The sequence below is a fragment of the Ammospiza nelsoni genome, chromosome 9 (assembly GCF_027579445.1).
Source record: "Ammospiza nelsoni isolate bAmmNel1 chromosome 9, bAmmNel1.pri, whole genome shotgun sequence".
In the NCBI taxonomy this organism is placed as follows: domain Eukaryota; kingdom Metazoa; phylum Chordata; class Aves; order Passeriformes; family Passerellidae; genus Ammospiza; species Ammospiza nelsoni.
In genome coordinates, this window is record NC_080641.1 from 6514310 (window position 1) to 6529493 (window position 15184).

Below are 15184 nucleotides of genomic sequence, written 5' to 3' on the forward strand. Positions count from 1 at the left end.
TGCGGGCGGCCGGCCCGCCGCTGGCCGGGGCGCGCGGGGCGGGGGTCGCGCCGCCTCAGCCGCCGGCGGCCATGTCTGCTGCGGGCAGGGCCCCCAGGATGGACCTCAAACTGACGCAGCCAGGCACTGTGCTGTCCGGTCCCCACGGCGCAGTGACAAGCTTTATTGCCTTTTCCCGAGGCCCCCGCTTGGGCACGTTCCCAGTTTCTCCACCACCTCTGTGACCTAAGCCACAGATAGAGCTCGTGGGGCTGCCGGGCCAGGACTTAGGGAGCTGTTCCCAGAGCAGCCCTTGAGCAGGCTCGGTGGTATCACAGCGGGAAAGCGCCACAGAGCAGGCTGCACCCTCAAGGAACGGCTCCCTCCGTGCTCCGGCGCAGCTAGCGAGGGAAAGCCCAAGGGAAAAGGAGGAGACTGCCGGCAGCACCCGCTGTCTCCTTCCCTTTAGGCTAAGCAGAGAGCGAGACGTAGATGAGGGTGGCCATAATCATGCCGATGCTGAAGAGCACCGTGAGGACGTGGGGCAGGGCGCTGGGCCGGGCGGGGCGGCGGGCGGCCCGCGGCTGCAGGGCGCTGACCATGCGCTGATGTTGGGTGAGGATGGCTTCCCTGGCTCCTGCCCACGCACCCGGGCCCCGCAGCCGGTACTGGTACGGCGTGCACGGACCGAAGGCCATCTCCATGGCCAGCCTGGGGTCCGTGAGGAACAGGGAGAGCAGGTTGGGCTTGACCCCCAGCTGGCAGGCAAGCTCGTCCATGTAAGGGATGTAATCCACCTGGACGGTGTGCCGCTGGCTCTTCACGTACCTGCGGGCAGCGAGGAGGGCAGGTGGGTGCTGGAAGCAGAGCTGGCAGGTGCCCTGCACACCAGGAAGGCAGTATTGGAGTGTGGGTAGTGTGGCCAACGACATCCATGCCCTCTGTTGGCACACAGAAATGTGCCAGGACACCTCCATGGGACAGGATGGATGCCCATGAGCAGCTGTGCTGAAGGCAGCCCCTTGGTGCTCCCACAGGGATCTTACCTCTTTGCCATAGCTTTTTTCTTCTGCTCAATGTCAGCCTCCATGTCGTGCTGCAGGGGCAGCTTGTTCAGCCCTGGGGAGGATGAGACACAGCAGCCACTGTGGTGCTAGCCTTGCCTGGGTGCTGTGCCTGTGCCAGCGCCACCGTGGTGCGTGGGCTCGCACCTGGGGCATGTCCAAGTGCCACGGGATGGGAAGGAGCAGCCTGTGGAGCTCAGGGTATGGGTGTGCCTGTGCCTCTCAGAGAAGAGGCCATCTCACTGACTGCCCTCACTCCAGGACTGCATCCACAGGGCAGGTTTGCCTGACTTACCTTTGAAGACACGGATGGCCCAGCGACTCTGGAGCTCTGAGATGGGCATGATGGCTCCCCAGGGCTGGATGAGACCAATGAATGCCAGCGTTGGCTTCTCCAGATCAGTGGGGAACATGAATTTGTAGAGGGGAATCTCGTTCTCCACCACCTTCACGCAGCCGTCGAGGAACGGGAAGGAGAAGCTGTATCCTGTGGCAAAGACTACGACATCGACATCTTCCCTGGTGCCATCCTCAAAGATGGCAGATGTCTCTGTGAACTCCTGGACGTTCGGCTTCATCCGCACCCTGCCCGAAATGATGCGGTTGGGCAGGTCATCATTGACAGTGGGGTGTGTGTCAAGGACCCTGGAAGGCACAGACAGACCTGGTTCAGGTCCTGGCAGGCGGATGGGCATTGCTGGAGCACGTACCTGGGGTGCTGCTGGGGCACTCACCCATGCTTGGGCTTTAGGCCATAGAGTGTGTGGTCAAAGCGGGCATTCAGCTTCCACTCCATGAAGAAATTCAGGATACTTTTAGGCACCACGTTCTGGACGAGGTGCAGGAAGCGAGTGCCGTAGTTGTAATCAAAGGGGTACCCATTGTCTGCCACCCGGTGCAGCACCCAGGACCCACGCCTGGTGCTGAGGAAAACCTGGAAGGAAGGTGAAGAGAGGTGGTGGCATGGCAGCATGCTCAGACCGGGCTGGGCCCCTGCTGTGCTCCCAGGACAGGGAAGCCAGCACAGCTACTGGGACCACAGCAGCCACCCCCACAGAAAGGGGACAGGGTGCTTGTGCCAGGTGCTGGAGGCTGGGGAGCCCACAGGGGATGGTGGGTGATGATCCCCCCACTCTGGGGTCCCATCCCTGTGAGCTCTCCCAGCACACCTGCTTGGCTGTGTGGCTCAGCTCCACTGCGATATCGATGCCTGAATTCCCAATGCCAACCACGACCACCCGTTTTCCAAAAAAAGGCTGAGGGTTCTTGTAGTCCCGGCTGTGCAGGTAGAAGCCCTCAAACTTCTCCAGCCCTGGAAGAGAGAGGGAAGCCATGCTGGGATGTGGAGCAGGAGGGTGGCTGCCCCCTGTTCAGACTGGTGGTGTGTTTTGGGAACAAGCTAGCACCAGTGTGACCAACCGGAGTTATGCAGCCCTGGGGTAGTGCCCAGAGGTGGTGGCATCACCAGCATGGAAGATTCTCAGTGTAGCCCTGAGCATCCTGCTTAAGCTTTGGGACTAGCCTGGCTTGGAACAGGGCTTGGAGTGGAGAATTCCATGCTTCCATCCCAGAATTCTGCTGCAGATCCTGTCTGGTGCCATGCATTGCCAGTAGAGGAACAACCAGGGTCTGTGCCATCTCGCCAGACCCTGGTGACAGTGTGCTCCAGCCTGTTCCCCAGCCAAAGAGGACCTCCACAGCTGAAAGCTCTGCAGGCATTTTCCCCTGGTACCCAGAGACAAGACCACCACCAGTGCTGAGCCCTCCAGCCTTGGTGAGGAGCTGGAGGGCCCAGCAGGTGCTCGGCCAGCAGCATGGGGAGAGAGCCTGTCTCAGGTGGGAGAGGCACGCTGGCAGCAGTGACATCTGCCAGCAGGATGCTTTGGACACTTGCAATCCCACCCGGTGTGGTAAACCTGCAGAGGCACTTAGGGACGCCAGGGAGCAGGCAAGCAGCCCACAGGCAGTACCTGGGAAGGAGCCGAGCGGGAGATGAGCGTTGGTGTGGTGCCCGCTGCACACCAGCACGGCGTCGAAGACGGCCGCCTCCTGCTTGCCCTCGCTCTCGGTCAGCACCTCCCACTGCCCGCTGCTGGCGAAGTCGGGGCGCTTGGACACGCGGCACACGCTGGTCTGGCACAGGGCAGCGCTGTCAGGCCCCCCGTGCCCCGCTCCCGCCGCCACCGCCCCCTCGGGCCCCGCGCCTCACCCTGAAGCGGATGTGGCGCAGCAGGTCGAAGTGCTGCGCGTACATGCGGAAATACTCCATGATCTTGGAGTTGTGCATGTAGTTGGGGAAATCCTCGGGGATGGGGAAGTCGCTGAAGCACATCATCTCCTTGGAGGTGTTGATGATGACCGAGCGGTAGATGCTGGCACGGCCGTCCTCGGGGTGCTCCTGTGGGAGGGGGGCACAGCTCAGCGCTGCCCGGGGAACAATGGGCCACCTGCCTGTCCTGCCTGGCACCTCCCCCGTGGGTGCGGGATTAAGCCACAGGTTGTTGTGCCACCCATCCCTGCAGCCAGAAACTCTCCTGTGGTTGAGACCCCCCGCCCCAAAAAACAGGGATGTATCTCTGGACTGGTGGGAGCCAGGCACTGGTGACAGTGGGTCATGGTGGTCTTGTGCCTCAGTTTCCCCACTTCCACTGCTTGCCCCAACGAGGCAGTGCATTCCCAAAGCTCCTGTGGTGCCATTGCCCTGGCTGCCACATCAGGTCTCACCAGTTGTGGAGGCAGCTCCAGTGCTTCCTGTTGAGTGGCTGCTCCTGCTTACCAGGTCTGTGCCTCGACAGCTGGATGCTGCTGCTCTGGTTCTGCTCCACCAACTCTGTCCCTGACCCATCACAGCTAGAACTAGTGGACTGTGACAGGTCCACCCCAGACCCCACTCTGACATGATGCCACCTGTTTTCCCCCAGGGCTCTCCCACAATCATATCAGAGCATGGTGGGAACACTGGTCATTTTGTTGGTGGGTCCATGGGATTAAAGTCAGCAGCTTCATTAGGTGGGAGCAGAGACAAGCTCCAGGATTGCATGGAGAGAAGGCACAGAGAAGGCAGGACACAGTGTCTCTATGTGGGCGATTGGCACAGAAGCAGAAAGAGCAGCAACCATGATTCCAGGAAAGGGCTGGGCAGAACAGGGACAGACAGTGGGGTCAGATAAGACAAGATAGGTAGGCAAGGGCTGGGCAGGACAGGTACACAAAGTAGGGTCAGATAAGACAAGATAAGATAGGTAGGCAAGGGCTGGGAGTGATCAAGAGCAAAACAGCAGAGTAAGGTGTGGATGAGATTGGGAAGGGAGGAATGGGAAAGTGGAAATTACGCTGGGCCAGCAAGCCATGGATTGAAGTTCTTGAGGTGGCTTCATCCTGCTGCTGCTGAGCAGGAGCTGGGTCCTAAGTGCCTGGCACACCAGCTGGCACCACACTGCCAAACCACTTTTATTTTCCTTGGTTCTCCTCGGAAAGCTGCCTGCCACATGCATGCAAAGCAGGGGAATGGTGCACGGCTATCTGCCAAGGACTGATCGCAAGCCCGTCCGTGCTGCTGCCAAGGAGCAGCCTGGCTGCTCAGGCCTTACCTCGAAGCGCCAGAGCCCCCCGATGTCCTTGCTCCTCTCAAAGCAGGTGGCCTCCAGCCCCTCATCCAGGCAGCACTTCAGGGCGCACAGGCCGGAGGCGCCGGCGCCGATGACGGCCACTCTGCGAGCAGCCATGTCCCCAGTGTGGTGGTGGCAGGGGTGTGGGAGAAGCTGTGGCCAGGAGGTGCAGAGCCAGGCGTGTCCCTCAAGGGAGGCTGCCCGCTGCTGCTCGTTTTGAGGGTGACTGTCCCTATATTTCCTGTGGGTGGCCAAGGTGTTACAAGATCTTCCAGACATGATCTACAGGTTTCTCTCACCTCCTTGCCACACCTCCTGGCCTGCCCTGCCCTCTGCAAGAGGCGCATTAAGTTCTGTAAGCGTTTAATGATGCCGACAGTGCCCCAGGACTTCCTGGGCAGGGCAGAGATGTGGCTGTGCTTTGGATTTCGGCAGGTTGCAGCGTGGAAGACAAACCTAGGGGATGTGGGGGGAGGGGGTGGGGGCTGGCATTGACTAGCCCAGGCATCTGATGGACAGGACCCCCACCCTTTACCCACTCTGGGTCCCCAGCCCACCCAGCCACCTTCTGGAGGAGCTGTGTGCAGGTGACCAGGGTGGCCCTGAGCTGTGCCATGTGACCACCAGGACCCACTGTGGCGGGACATACCTTGGGAGAGGCTGTTTCGCTGTGGAGCGTGTGTGCACGTCAGCCTATGGTGTAATAGGCCAGTGCTACAAGGCCGATCTCAAACCCATGAGCATTCCCACAGCACATCGGGAGTCGTGATGGTGTCAGTAGCAGGACAGACACTTGGCTGTTTATTGCATTTATCCACTTAGAAAGTGTGCTGTGCCTTTGCTGCTTAGCTCTGGTGTGTGTGTGGCAAAATTGGCACAGCTGGGTTACAGGGGACAGAAAAGCCTGGAGCGCTGGCTGAGAGGGACTGGAATTTAGCCTGCGGTGAGCAGGTTTCCTCCTCAGTCCATGACAGCATTCCCCAAGGGGAGGTGCAGAGCAGGAGCCCAAGCATTATTTTGGCAGCTGGGAAGGCTCAGTGCATCCCTAGTTCATGGTGTGGTCACAGCTGGGCTGTGCCAGGCAGCAGGAAGGTTTCTGCCACCACTGGGGTGCACAGGCTGCCAAGGGCCAGAGGTGGCCAGCCAGTCCCGCAGCCCATTGCAAAGCTGTCCTGGTTCAGGGAGTCACCCCAGGACAAAAGCCTCCCTTCCTGCGCTTGCAGGGCACCTACAAGTAAGCAAAAACGGCTGCCAGGATGGCCACAGCCCCGATCAGCTTGAAGATGAGGGGCATGGCAGGGGCTGAGGTGCTGTCTTCCACGGGTCGTGTCTGCAGGGGCTTGAGGATGCGCTGCTGCTGGGTGAGGATGGCTTCCCTGGCTCCTGCCCACGCACCCGGGCCCCGCAGCCGGTACTGGTACGGCGTGCACGGACCGAAGGCCACCTCCATGGCCAGCCTGGGGTCCGTGAGGAACAGGGAGAGCAGGTTGGGCTTGACCCCCAGCTGGCAGGCGAGCTCGTCCATGTAAGGGATGTAATCCACCTGGATGGTGTGCCGCTGGCTCTTCACGTACCTGCGGGCAGCGAGGAGGGCAGGTGGGTGCTGGAAGCAGAGCTGGCAGGTGCCCTGCACACCAGGAAGGCAGTATTGGAGTGTGGGTAGTGTGGCCAACGACATCCCTGCCCTCTGTTGGCACACAGAAATGTGCCAGGACACCTCCATGGGACAGGATGGATGCCCATGAGCAGCTGTGCTGAAGGCATCCCTGCAGAGATCTTACCTCTTTGCCATGGCTTTTTTCTTCTGCTCAATGTCAGCCTCCATGTCGTGCTGCAGGGGCAGCTCGTTCAGCCCTGGGGAGGATGAGACACAGCAGCCACTGTGGTGCTGGCCTTGCCTGGGTGCTGTGCCTGTGCCAGCGCCACCGTGGTGCGTGGGCTCGCACCTGGGGCATTTCCAAGTGCCACGGGATGGGAAGGAGCAGCCTGTGGAGCTCAGGGTATGGGTGTGCCTGTGCCTCTCAGAGAAGAGGCCATCTCACTGACATCTCACTGACTGCCCTCACTCCAGGACTGCATCCACAGGGCAGGTTTGCCTGACTTACCTTTGAAGACTCGGGTGGCCCAGCGACTCTGGAGCTCTGAGATGGGCATGATGGCTCCTAGGGGCTGGATGAGACCAATGAATGCCAGCGTTGGCTTCTCCAGATCAGGAGGGAACATGAATTTGTAGAGGGGAATCTTGTTCTCCACCACCTTCACGCAGCCGTCGAGGAACGGGAAGGAGAAGCTGTATCCTGTGGCAAAGACTACGACATCGACATCTTCCCTGGTGCCATCCTCAAAGATGGCAGATGTCTCTGTGAACTCCTGGACATTCGGCTTCACCCGCACCCTGCCCGAAATGATGCGGTTGGGCAGGTCATCGTTGACAGTGGGGTGCTGTTGAAAGACCCTGGAAGGTGCAAGAAGCCATTAGGCCTGGGAAGGCAATGTCTCTGCTCTGTGTCCTGCTCCAGCTGCTGCTCCCTACTCTGGGGCAGCTGCCCCTACACTGCTGTCTCCAAGAGTCCTTGGAAGGGGCAGTAGTGGCTCCCTCAAGCGTTGCCTGGGCACAAGAAGATAATAACCCAGTCCAAGCACAGGGAGCAGGGAATGGCCAACCTGGGCAGGACACAGAAGGAGGCAGACGATCCCTTCTAGGCAGGGGAGTGTTTGGTGATACCTGTGCTTCGGCTTGAGGCCGTAACGTGAGTGATCGAACCTGGCATTCAGCTTCTTCTCCATGAAGTCACACGTAATGGAGGAGCTGAGCAGCCCCTGCAGGAACGTCTTCAGGCGGGTGGTTAAGATGGTGTCAATGGGGTAGCCCTGATCTCCAACGCGGTTGAAGATCCATGCACCCCTGCGGGTGCTGAGGAACACCTAGACAAGGAAGGAGGATCTCTGCCTGAAGGTGTGATAGTCCTGGGAGGGCTGCCCTGCGGGGGATGTGCCCTTGCCCTGGGATCACTCTGCTTTTAGCTACCCAAGCACTGGGTAAAGACCCAGAGGGCAGAGGGAGCTAGTGGCTGGCATCTCGCAGGGGAATAGGACCAAGTCTCAATTGCCTGGCAGCTGGGTTTGGCAGGAGCCAGCACTGCCAAACACAGTGAGTGCTGGCATGGAGAAGCAGCTCTGCAAGTGCCTTGGTCCTGGTGTCCCTGCAGAGCTGACAGTGTCCTATAGGGGCAATCCTGCTCGCTGTGACCCCCTACTCCTGCTTACCTGCTGGGCTGTTTGGCTGATCTCCACAGCCAGGTCTGACCCCGAATTCCCAATCCCGACGACAACAACCCTTTTGTCTCTGAAAGCCTGAGCATCCTTGTAGTCTCGGCTGTGGAGGTAGCGGCCCTTGAACTTCTCAATTCCTGTGAGCAGAAGGAGGAGGGATGCTTGGCTTCCTGGTGCCAGGTTGGAGGATCACCCCCCAAAGACTGGAGATGCTCTCTTGCCCCACCAAACCACTCCTGGGGAGCACAGGAGCTCTCCTAGAGTCAAGGCAAGGCAGGGAAATGTTGGGACCAGGGGGGAAAGCAGCAGGGAGAATAGGGACAGGTATGGACTAGCTTTCCACTGTCTCTGGTGTCCCCTCGCACCAGTGTACAGGGCCGTACCTGGGAAGGAGCCGAGCGGGAGATGAGCGTTGGTGTGGTGCCCGCTGCACACCAGCACGGCGTCGAAGACGGCCGCCTCCTGCTTGCCCTCGCTCTCGGTCAGCACCTCCCACTGCCCGCTGCTGGCGAAGTCGGGGCGCTTGGACACGCAGCACACGCTGGTCTGGCACAGGGCAGCGCTGTCAGGCCCCCCGTGCCCCGCTCCCGCCGCCACCGCCCCCTCGGGCCCCGCGCCTCACCCTGAAGCGGATGTGGCGCAGCAGGTCGAAGTGCTGCGCGTACATGCGGAAATACTCCATGATCTTGGAGTTGTGCATGTAGTTGGGGAAATCCTCGGGGATGGGGAAGTCGCTGAAGCACATCATCTCCTTGGAGGTGTTGATGATGACCGAGCGGTAGATGCTGGCACGGCCGTCCTCGGGGTGCTCCTGTGGGAGGGGGGCACAGCTCAGCGCTGCCCAGGGAACCATGGGGAAGGATGGCTGGGGCTGATGAGGATCTTCTTTTCATGGAGCCCCTGCCCTCAGTCTCATCCAGAGGATCCCCCTATGGCCGGCTGCCCCCCACCAGCCACCATGGACCCCTGTGCTTGGTGCTGACCCCAAGCAGGACACGAGGCCAGCAGGGTTTACCTCAAACCTCCAGAGGCCTCCGATGTCGCCGGTCCTCTCGAAGCAGACGGGCTGCAGCCCCTCCTGGAGGCAGGCTTTGATGGCGCACAGCCCGCTGCTGCCGCCGCCGATGATGGCCACCTTCTTCGCCATGCTGTGCTCCACCGCCGGCTCTCTGCCTGCGGACAGCGTCGGACAGCGGGCCTGAGCTGCCAGGGCTGCGACTGTGCAAGGTCTGACCCTGCTCAGAGAGGTCCCAAGCAACAGAGGCAGCCCCTCAAAAGTTTGTCTGGGGTTGCAAAGCCGCTGCTGTCCCCCGCCAGGTGTGGACCTGGCCAGTGCTGGGTTTTGCACTACTGTGGTGCCGCCTCTGGCCGCCTTGAGGACAAATCCCACCGAGTGTCAGGGAGCCTCAAAGTCTCCCTGCCCGTGCCATGTCCCGGCGATGGAGGTGCCCTGAAGTGCTGTGCCCTGCTGTGGGGACCCACAGCTCCCTCCCCGTGGGTGACAGCCCCTCCGCCTGCCCTTTGCCCTCTCCCTTCCCCGCGGAGATGGCTGTCGTGCTGTCGCGGTGCCCGCTGGTGCCGGCAGCTCGGGGGACAGCCTTCACCGACCTGCGGCCGTGGGACGAGCAGCCCAGGGAAGGCTGGTGGCGGGCACGGCCCGTGCGAGGCTCCGTGCTCCGTGAGGCCGGCCCGCGGCCTGGCTCGGTGGTGCGCAGCGTCCGGGAGCGGGGCCTCCCCCTCCGTCACTCCTCCCACGGGCGCGGGGAGAGGAAGCCCGGACCCGGCTGGCTCCCGGCCGCCTGCTCGGCTGTTCATGCAGCGGCGCCTCAGCCTCGACCGGCGGCCGCAGGAGCCGTCCCAGGGCATGTGCTGCGCGGGGACACGGACACGCAGCCCATCCTTGTGGTTGCGTGCTTGGTAAACAAGCGCTGTCCTGGATTTTGACCCTAGGATTATCGGGATCAGCCCACGCCCGCTTGTTGTGGTACCCGGGGTGACACACCGCTCTGGCTGCTCCAGGGGCAGCCGGCACTGGATCTCCCACATCCCCTGTGCCCCGGGCTGGGCGTGTGGGCACAGTGTCCCCGTAGCCACGGCTCACCCCTGGGCTAGCAGAGTCCTTGGTGCCAGTGGGACCCCTGGTATGAGGGTGGTGGGACCAGCCAGGAAAAGGCTGTCCCTCACAGACCATGTGGATCCAAACTTGCTGCTGGCTCCTGGCACACTCACAGCCAGACAGCCCCTGAGGCTGCGGGGAAAATTTGCTCTTCCATATGCAGAGAACTTTGCTGTAGAGCTGAGCAAGGCAGAGGGGCCAAGCTCTGCAGCTGAAGTGGTTTTAACCTTATAAACTCATAGTATGTTTGCAGTAAGCTTAATAAAGCTCTTTCTGTCCCTTGCTGTCAGCAAGGGCTGATCTCTGCCCGAGGCAGAGACGCTGAGCTGCCAACCCACACTCTGTCCCTGCCTGTCAAAAAGCATCAAAAGCATCTTACCAAGCAAGGGATCAGCACGGGAATGGAGAGCTGGCAGCACAGGCAGTGCTACTCTTCCTGCTCTGCTGTCAGCTAGCTTCTGGCTCTTGCAAGCTCTGCACAGACTGCTCGAGGGCAACAGGTACAGGGGACCTCTCTGAGCTCTCCACCACTCTGCTGTTGCTATGAAACCTCTGTGCAGGCTGCCTCTCAATTTGCCCTTCTCCCTGCAGGAGGCTGCACAGCCTTGGACTTTACCCCCTTGTAGCTGGACTCAGTACACACAAACTGTGCTGCCGGGCAGCAGGGGCATGCCGTGACATTTTGGTTTAGGTTGGTATTTGGTTGGTTGATGTCTGTGGAAATTCACAGTTCCCCATACCTGGCAAGCCCCCAGGATGCAGATTGTGTGCAGCAGTGCCTGCTGTAAGGTGTCTGCTCTGGGCTGCCACAGTGGGCAGAAATGCCGTGGGACAAGTGGAGCAGAACCTCCTCTGTCCTATCATGGCTGCACCCAGGCTTGGAGGTGACAAGCACAGAGAGCAAAGGTCTCTCTGGTGGAGCTGCAGAGAAGCACAGAAGAGCTGAGAGGGTGCCAGGCAGCCTGTGACCCAGCAGGGCTGTGCAGGGGTGATGGTGGGTGCTACCAGGGTCTCATGGAGTGTCATGCAAGTGACTCAAGAGCCACTTTTTTGCACACGCATGTGTGGGAGCCACAGATGCACAAGCCCTGCCCACCCAAACGCTGCCCACCCACAGTGTGCCACCTGCCTGTGCTCCCACAGCCACCACAGGGCTGGTCCTCTGCGGCAGGAGGGCTGGCTGGAGTGTCCTGGTGCTGCTGTGCAATTGCCAGACTGGCCCAGCAGGCTGCCAGGCCTGCAGTGCAACCCAGGGGATTATTTTTTGGTCAGACCTGGAAGCTTCACTGTCTCACCCTGTCAGTGGGTCAGGGTTCATCTCCAGGAGAACCTTGTCATGTCAAGCACTTCCATTTCAGCCCCTGTACAAGTGACAGTGACAGGGTGCTCATACCAGCAGCCATCAGGCTGCTCCTGTGCATACTCCACCCAGGAGAACAGCACACTTAAACACTGCCTGGTCTTAATATGACTTAATTGGTGTTTGCCAGGGCCTGAGTGCACTTAGACCTCAATGACCACAAAGAGCCTCACCTGGGCCCAATCCCTTTACCCGTGCCAGGAGCACTGTTGAAGCTGATTATGTGAGCTCAGTCTACAGCCCTCACTCTCTGCCTGGCTGTGGTGCCTGCTAAAGTGTGTTCTATGATTTTCTGGCTCAGTCTCGGCCCCAGCTCATTACAGAGGTTCCTTGTGGTCCCCTCCTGCCAAGGACCAGCAGCCCTCTGTGAAAAACAGGCTGCCAGTTGTGCCAGGGGAGGAAAACCAGCCTGCCTGGAGCACAGGGAGCCGTGGCCGTGGTTGGCAGAGCCAGGGCCTCTTGCTGGAGGAGGTGCAAGCAAGGCTCAGACCTGGGGCTGGGTGTATTTCTGGGCTCTGGGAAGGGGCTTGCTCTGCAGGACTCTCTCTGCAGCCTGGAATATGCTATTGATCAGGAATTGCTGTGAATGCATTGTAACCCCTCAGAAACTGAAATCCCTGTGGAGGGCAAAAGGAACTGGGAAGCTCTGGACAAGAGCTTCAGCAGGCTGCTGCTGGGGGCTGCTCACTGTTGCCCACTGAATGATCAACCCTTCAGTGCCACTGTCCTTTCCCAGTGACTCTGGGGGCCATGTGCTTGACATGTAGCCTTAGTGCAGCACTTAAATTGAGAGCAATAGGGAAGAGATTGCTTAGTGAGGCAAAGCTCTGCCTAACTCTGAGGAAAGAGCCCTGTGGGTCCCCTCCAGGCAAATGTTGTAGATGTGCAGGGTATGTTTGGACAGCAGCATGATCAGTGTATTTATAGGATACAGATACAGGGGTGATTGCAGAGAAACCTCTGCAGAGTCACAGCTACCACGTACAGCACGGGCCATTGCAGGTGCCCAGAGAGCATGCAGATTCACAGCATGAGCAGCGAGCTGCCGGCTGGGTGTGCCGAGCCCTCCCCAGGCTCTGCAGAGACTGCTTTTGGTCACCAGAGAACAGTCAGCGCAGCCCCCGCCTGGCGGCCCACGGGAGGGCAGGACAGCACCAGACATCTGAGTGCAGGCCTGGAGCCTGCAGCACCGCTCCTGGGGAAGCCTTGGCTGGACTGACGCCCCTTCAGCACCAGAATCCCGTCCTGCGTGCGCTCAGAGCGGCAGCGCAGGGCCCCCGCCGTGTGCCGAGGGCGCTCAGCGGCTCCAGAGCGCGAAGACGGCGGGCGCGGTGGCCGGGGACAGCCAGCAGTGCTCCACCACGCCGTAGAGCGCGTAGCCCAGCAGCAGCCCGAAGAGCACGTCCGTCATGTTGTGCCTGCCCAGCATGACCCGCGAGACGCTGACGATGAGGGCCCAGAGCACCACGAGCACGCGCAGCGGCACGGCCAGGACCAGGTGGCGCAGCACGAAGCGGCACACGAGGGCGGCCCTGGTGGCGTGGCCCGAGGGGAAGGAGTACTTGTCCACCGAGATGGTGACGAACATGTCCATCTTGTTGTGCGTGGGCCGCGGCCGCTTGACGAGCCCCTTCACCACGGCCACCATCAGCAGGTCCAGCAGCAGCGCTGGGAGAGACAGCGACAGGGGTTACTGAGAGCGGGACCATCAGCCAAGGGACATCGGCTGTCAAAGCTGCCTGAAGGTGACGTTCTTCCCCACAGCTGCAAGACCCAGGCAGGGAGAGCACAGCACACAGCTGCTCTTGGCATTCTGCAGCAGCAGGAGCACATCCTCAAGCTCTGCTCCTCTGCACACACCCCTCCCGCCCCAGCAGCCCCTTGGCCTGCCACAGCCTGCACCCCAGGGCTTTTCTCTCTGCAGAACCTCATCTTGCCATGACTCTGGGCCCAGTCTCCTCCTGCAACAGAGGCATGAAGTCCCCAGAGCTCCCTTGCTGGCAGTGCTGACTCTGCACTGCTGTCTGCCCTGCTGACCGGGGTCAAACCCACTGGGTGAATGATCAACCCACTCTCCTTGGGCACAGGTCAGCCAAGGGGGAATGCTCAGGGCTGGTGGCCTGCCAGGGCTCCTGGGGTCTGCCTGCTCCCTGCTGCTGGGGGAGAAGTTAACCCTGCTCTGGTTCTCAAGAGATTAATCAAGGATAAATTATGGTGACTTGCCCCTGAGGGCTAAAGGTTGTTGTCATAGAGGAGGCAAAGCACCTGTGATAAATGTTCAGACAGTATTTGGCAAGAGCAGCTTCTCATCTAGGGCAGAGGGTACTTTGCCCATCCCTGTTAGCTCAGCTTAGTACAGCACCCACAGCCAGGGCTACTTCTTGTTGTGTGAGAGACCAACTTCTGTTTGTCCTAAGACATTTCTGGACACCAAACCAAATCTTTTGGTTGCTTCAGTTAATCAGCTCTCCTTGGAGCAAAGGTCAGGCTGGAGGCATCCAGTTCTGCTGTGGGGCTCCAGTTTAACCACGTGCTGCTAGATGAAAAAGATGCACAAAACTATGTTTCCCACCAAGCAAATTTCAATTCGAAATTGAAGTGTGAGATACTAATTATTTGCTACTTAATACAAGACTAACAACAGAGAGAAGGTCTGGTGTCCTAGAGCTATAACAGTTTCTAAATATGCAAAAATTAATCCTCTTAAACAGACCTAGGCTGTTCTGTGTGTGTGTATGAAACACTACAGCACGCAGGATTAAAAGTCGTGCTTCAAACCAGGTTTCCTCACCGGCTGGAACAGAACAATCCACGAAAGCCCTGCGGGCATGAAGCCAAGGGTCTGTGCGCCAGAGCAGCTTTTCAGGGGAAGGCCTGGTGTCTCAACACTGCCCCTGGAGCGTGCTGTTGTGACAGGCGTGGGGAGCCGAGCCTTCAGCCCCGAGAGCGTTTTGTAACCGTGGGAGTTTGCCAGTGCGTGGTGCCAGCTGTGCCAGGTGACTCGTGGCGCTGCCACCGCGCCCCTAAGCCGGGTGAGCCCGCACAGGCTGCTCAAAGCCAGCCGGTGCTCTCGGCTGCTGTGCTGAGCCCCGTCCCTCGGGTCGCCCTCCCCAGCCCCCCGGCTCACCGAAGAGCAGGTTGAGCAGCACTTCCCTGGCCGCGGGACTGTCGGTGTGCCAGAGCCCGTAGACGGTGCCGAGCACCCAGGGGATGCCGTGCCCCGACACCTCGATGACCTTCATGAGCGGGCGGGCGCTGCCCCAGGCCGAGCCCTCCCCAGCGCACACCCCCAGGCGCTTGGAGGCCCACAGGTCGATGGCGAGCAGGGAGCTGAGGGCGATGCCCACGAAGGACGGGTTCAGCTTCATGCAGTCCTCCTCGGGCAGCGGGGCGGCACCGGCGGCGCCGGCGGGCTCCCGGCGGCGGGACGGGCTGTCCGGTGCGGCGGGCCCGCGCTGGCTCAGCGACAGGAACTCCAGGCGGCCGCCGCTGCCGGCGCGCCGCTCGCGGCCGCTCCGGGGGCTCGGCATGGCGACGGCGGGCGGCCTGCGGGAGGCGGGCGCCGGTCACCGGTCACCCGCTGCCAGGCCCGCTCGGAGCCCGGCATGTCCCCGTGCCCGGGGTCGCTTCCCTCTCCCGCTCCCCGCGCCCTGCCGGTTATCCCCGCCCCGCCCGGGCGCGGTGCCCCCGCCGCTCCCGGCGCGTCCCCCGGTACCGGGCGGCCCCGGCGCCGCTTCCGCTTCCTGTTCCGCTTCCGCCCGTGACGCGCGCGCCGCTCCCGCCG

General features: G+C 60.8%; 2 protein-coding genes across 5 annotated transcripts; both read right to left on the bottom strand.

The window, feature by feature from the left end:
• Positions 1-257: 257 nt before the first annotated feature.
• LOC132076860 (flavin-containing monooxygenase 5-like) lies at positions 258-10561 on the bottom strand. Of its 4 annotated transcripts, none has more exons than XM_059478236.1 (9): positions 10420-10561; positions 8940-9097; positions 8547-8735; positions 8308-8470; positions 7919-8061; positions 7377-7576; positions 6757-7106; positions 1026-1098; positions 258-807 (listed from the first exon to the last, which is right to left on the bottom strand). In XM_059478236.1, the coding sequence occupies exons 2-9, from the start codon at positions 9069-9071 to the stop codon at positions 450-452; spliced, it is 1608 nt and encodes a 535-aa protein (XP_059334219.1). In that variant the 5' UTR covers positions 9072-9097; positions 10420-10561; the 3' UTR covers positions 258-449. The 4 variants fall into 4 exon arrangements, with proteins under 4 accessions (XP_059334219.1, XP_059334218.1, XP_059334220.1 ...); XM_059478237.1 differs by lacking the exons at positions 258-807; positions 1026-1098 and adding exons at positions 5421-6225; positions 6433-6505; XM_059478238.1 differs by lacking the exons at positions 258-807; positions 1026-1098; positions 10420-10561 and adding exons at positions 5421-6225; positions 6433-6505; positions 9533-9759.
• Positions 10562-12295: 1734 nt separating this feature from the next.
• On the bottom strand, positions 12296-15120 carry PLPP6 (phospholipid phosphatase 6). Its single transcript, XM_059478296.1, has 2 exons — positions 14528-15120; positions 12296-13068 (listed from the first exon to the last, which is right to left on the bottom strand). The coding sequence occupies exons 1-2, from the start codon at positions 14928-14930 to the stop codon at positions 12698-12700; spliced, it is 774 nt and encodes a 257-aa protein (XP_059334279.1). The 5' UTR covers positions 14931-15120; the 3' UTR covers positions 12296-12697.
• Positions 15121-15184: the final 64 nt, after the last annotated feature.

Excerpts from the sequence above, each read along its gene's own strand:
- PLPP6 (XM_059478296.1), bottom strand. The coding sequence starts at position 14,930 with ATGCCGAGCCCCCGGAGCGGCCGCGAGCGGCGCGCCGGCAGCGGCGGC. Across the intron at positions 13,069-14,527 it reads GCTGCTCAACCTGCTCTTCG|CGCTGCTGCTGGACCTGCTG; the intron begins GTGAGCCGGGGG and ends TGTCTCTCCCAG.
- LOC132076860 (XM_059478235.1), bottom strand. The coding sequence starts at position 3,717 with ATGCACTGCCTCGTTGGGGCAAGCAGTGGAAGTGGGGAAACTGAGGCA. Across the intron at positions 2,356-3,013 it reads CCCGCTCGGCTCCTTCCCAG|GGCTGGAGAAGTTTGAGGGC; the intron begins GTACTGCCTGTG and ends TCTCTCTTCCAG. Across the intron at positions 808-1,025 it reads AAAAAAGCTATGGCAAAGAG|GTACGTGAAGAGCCAGCGGC; the intron begins GTAAGATCCCTG and ends CGCTGCCCGCAG.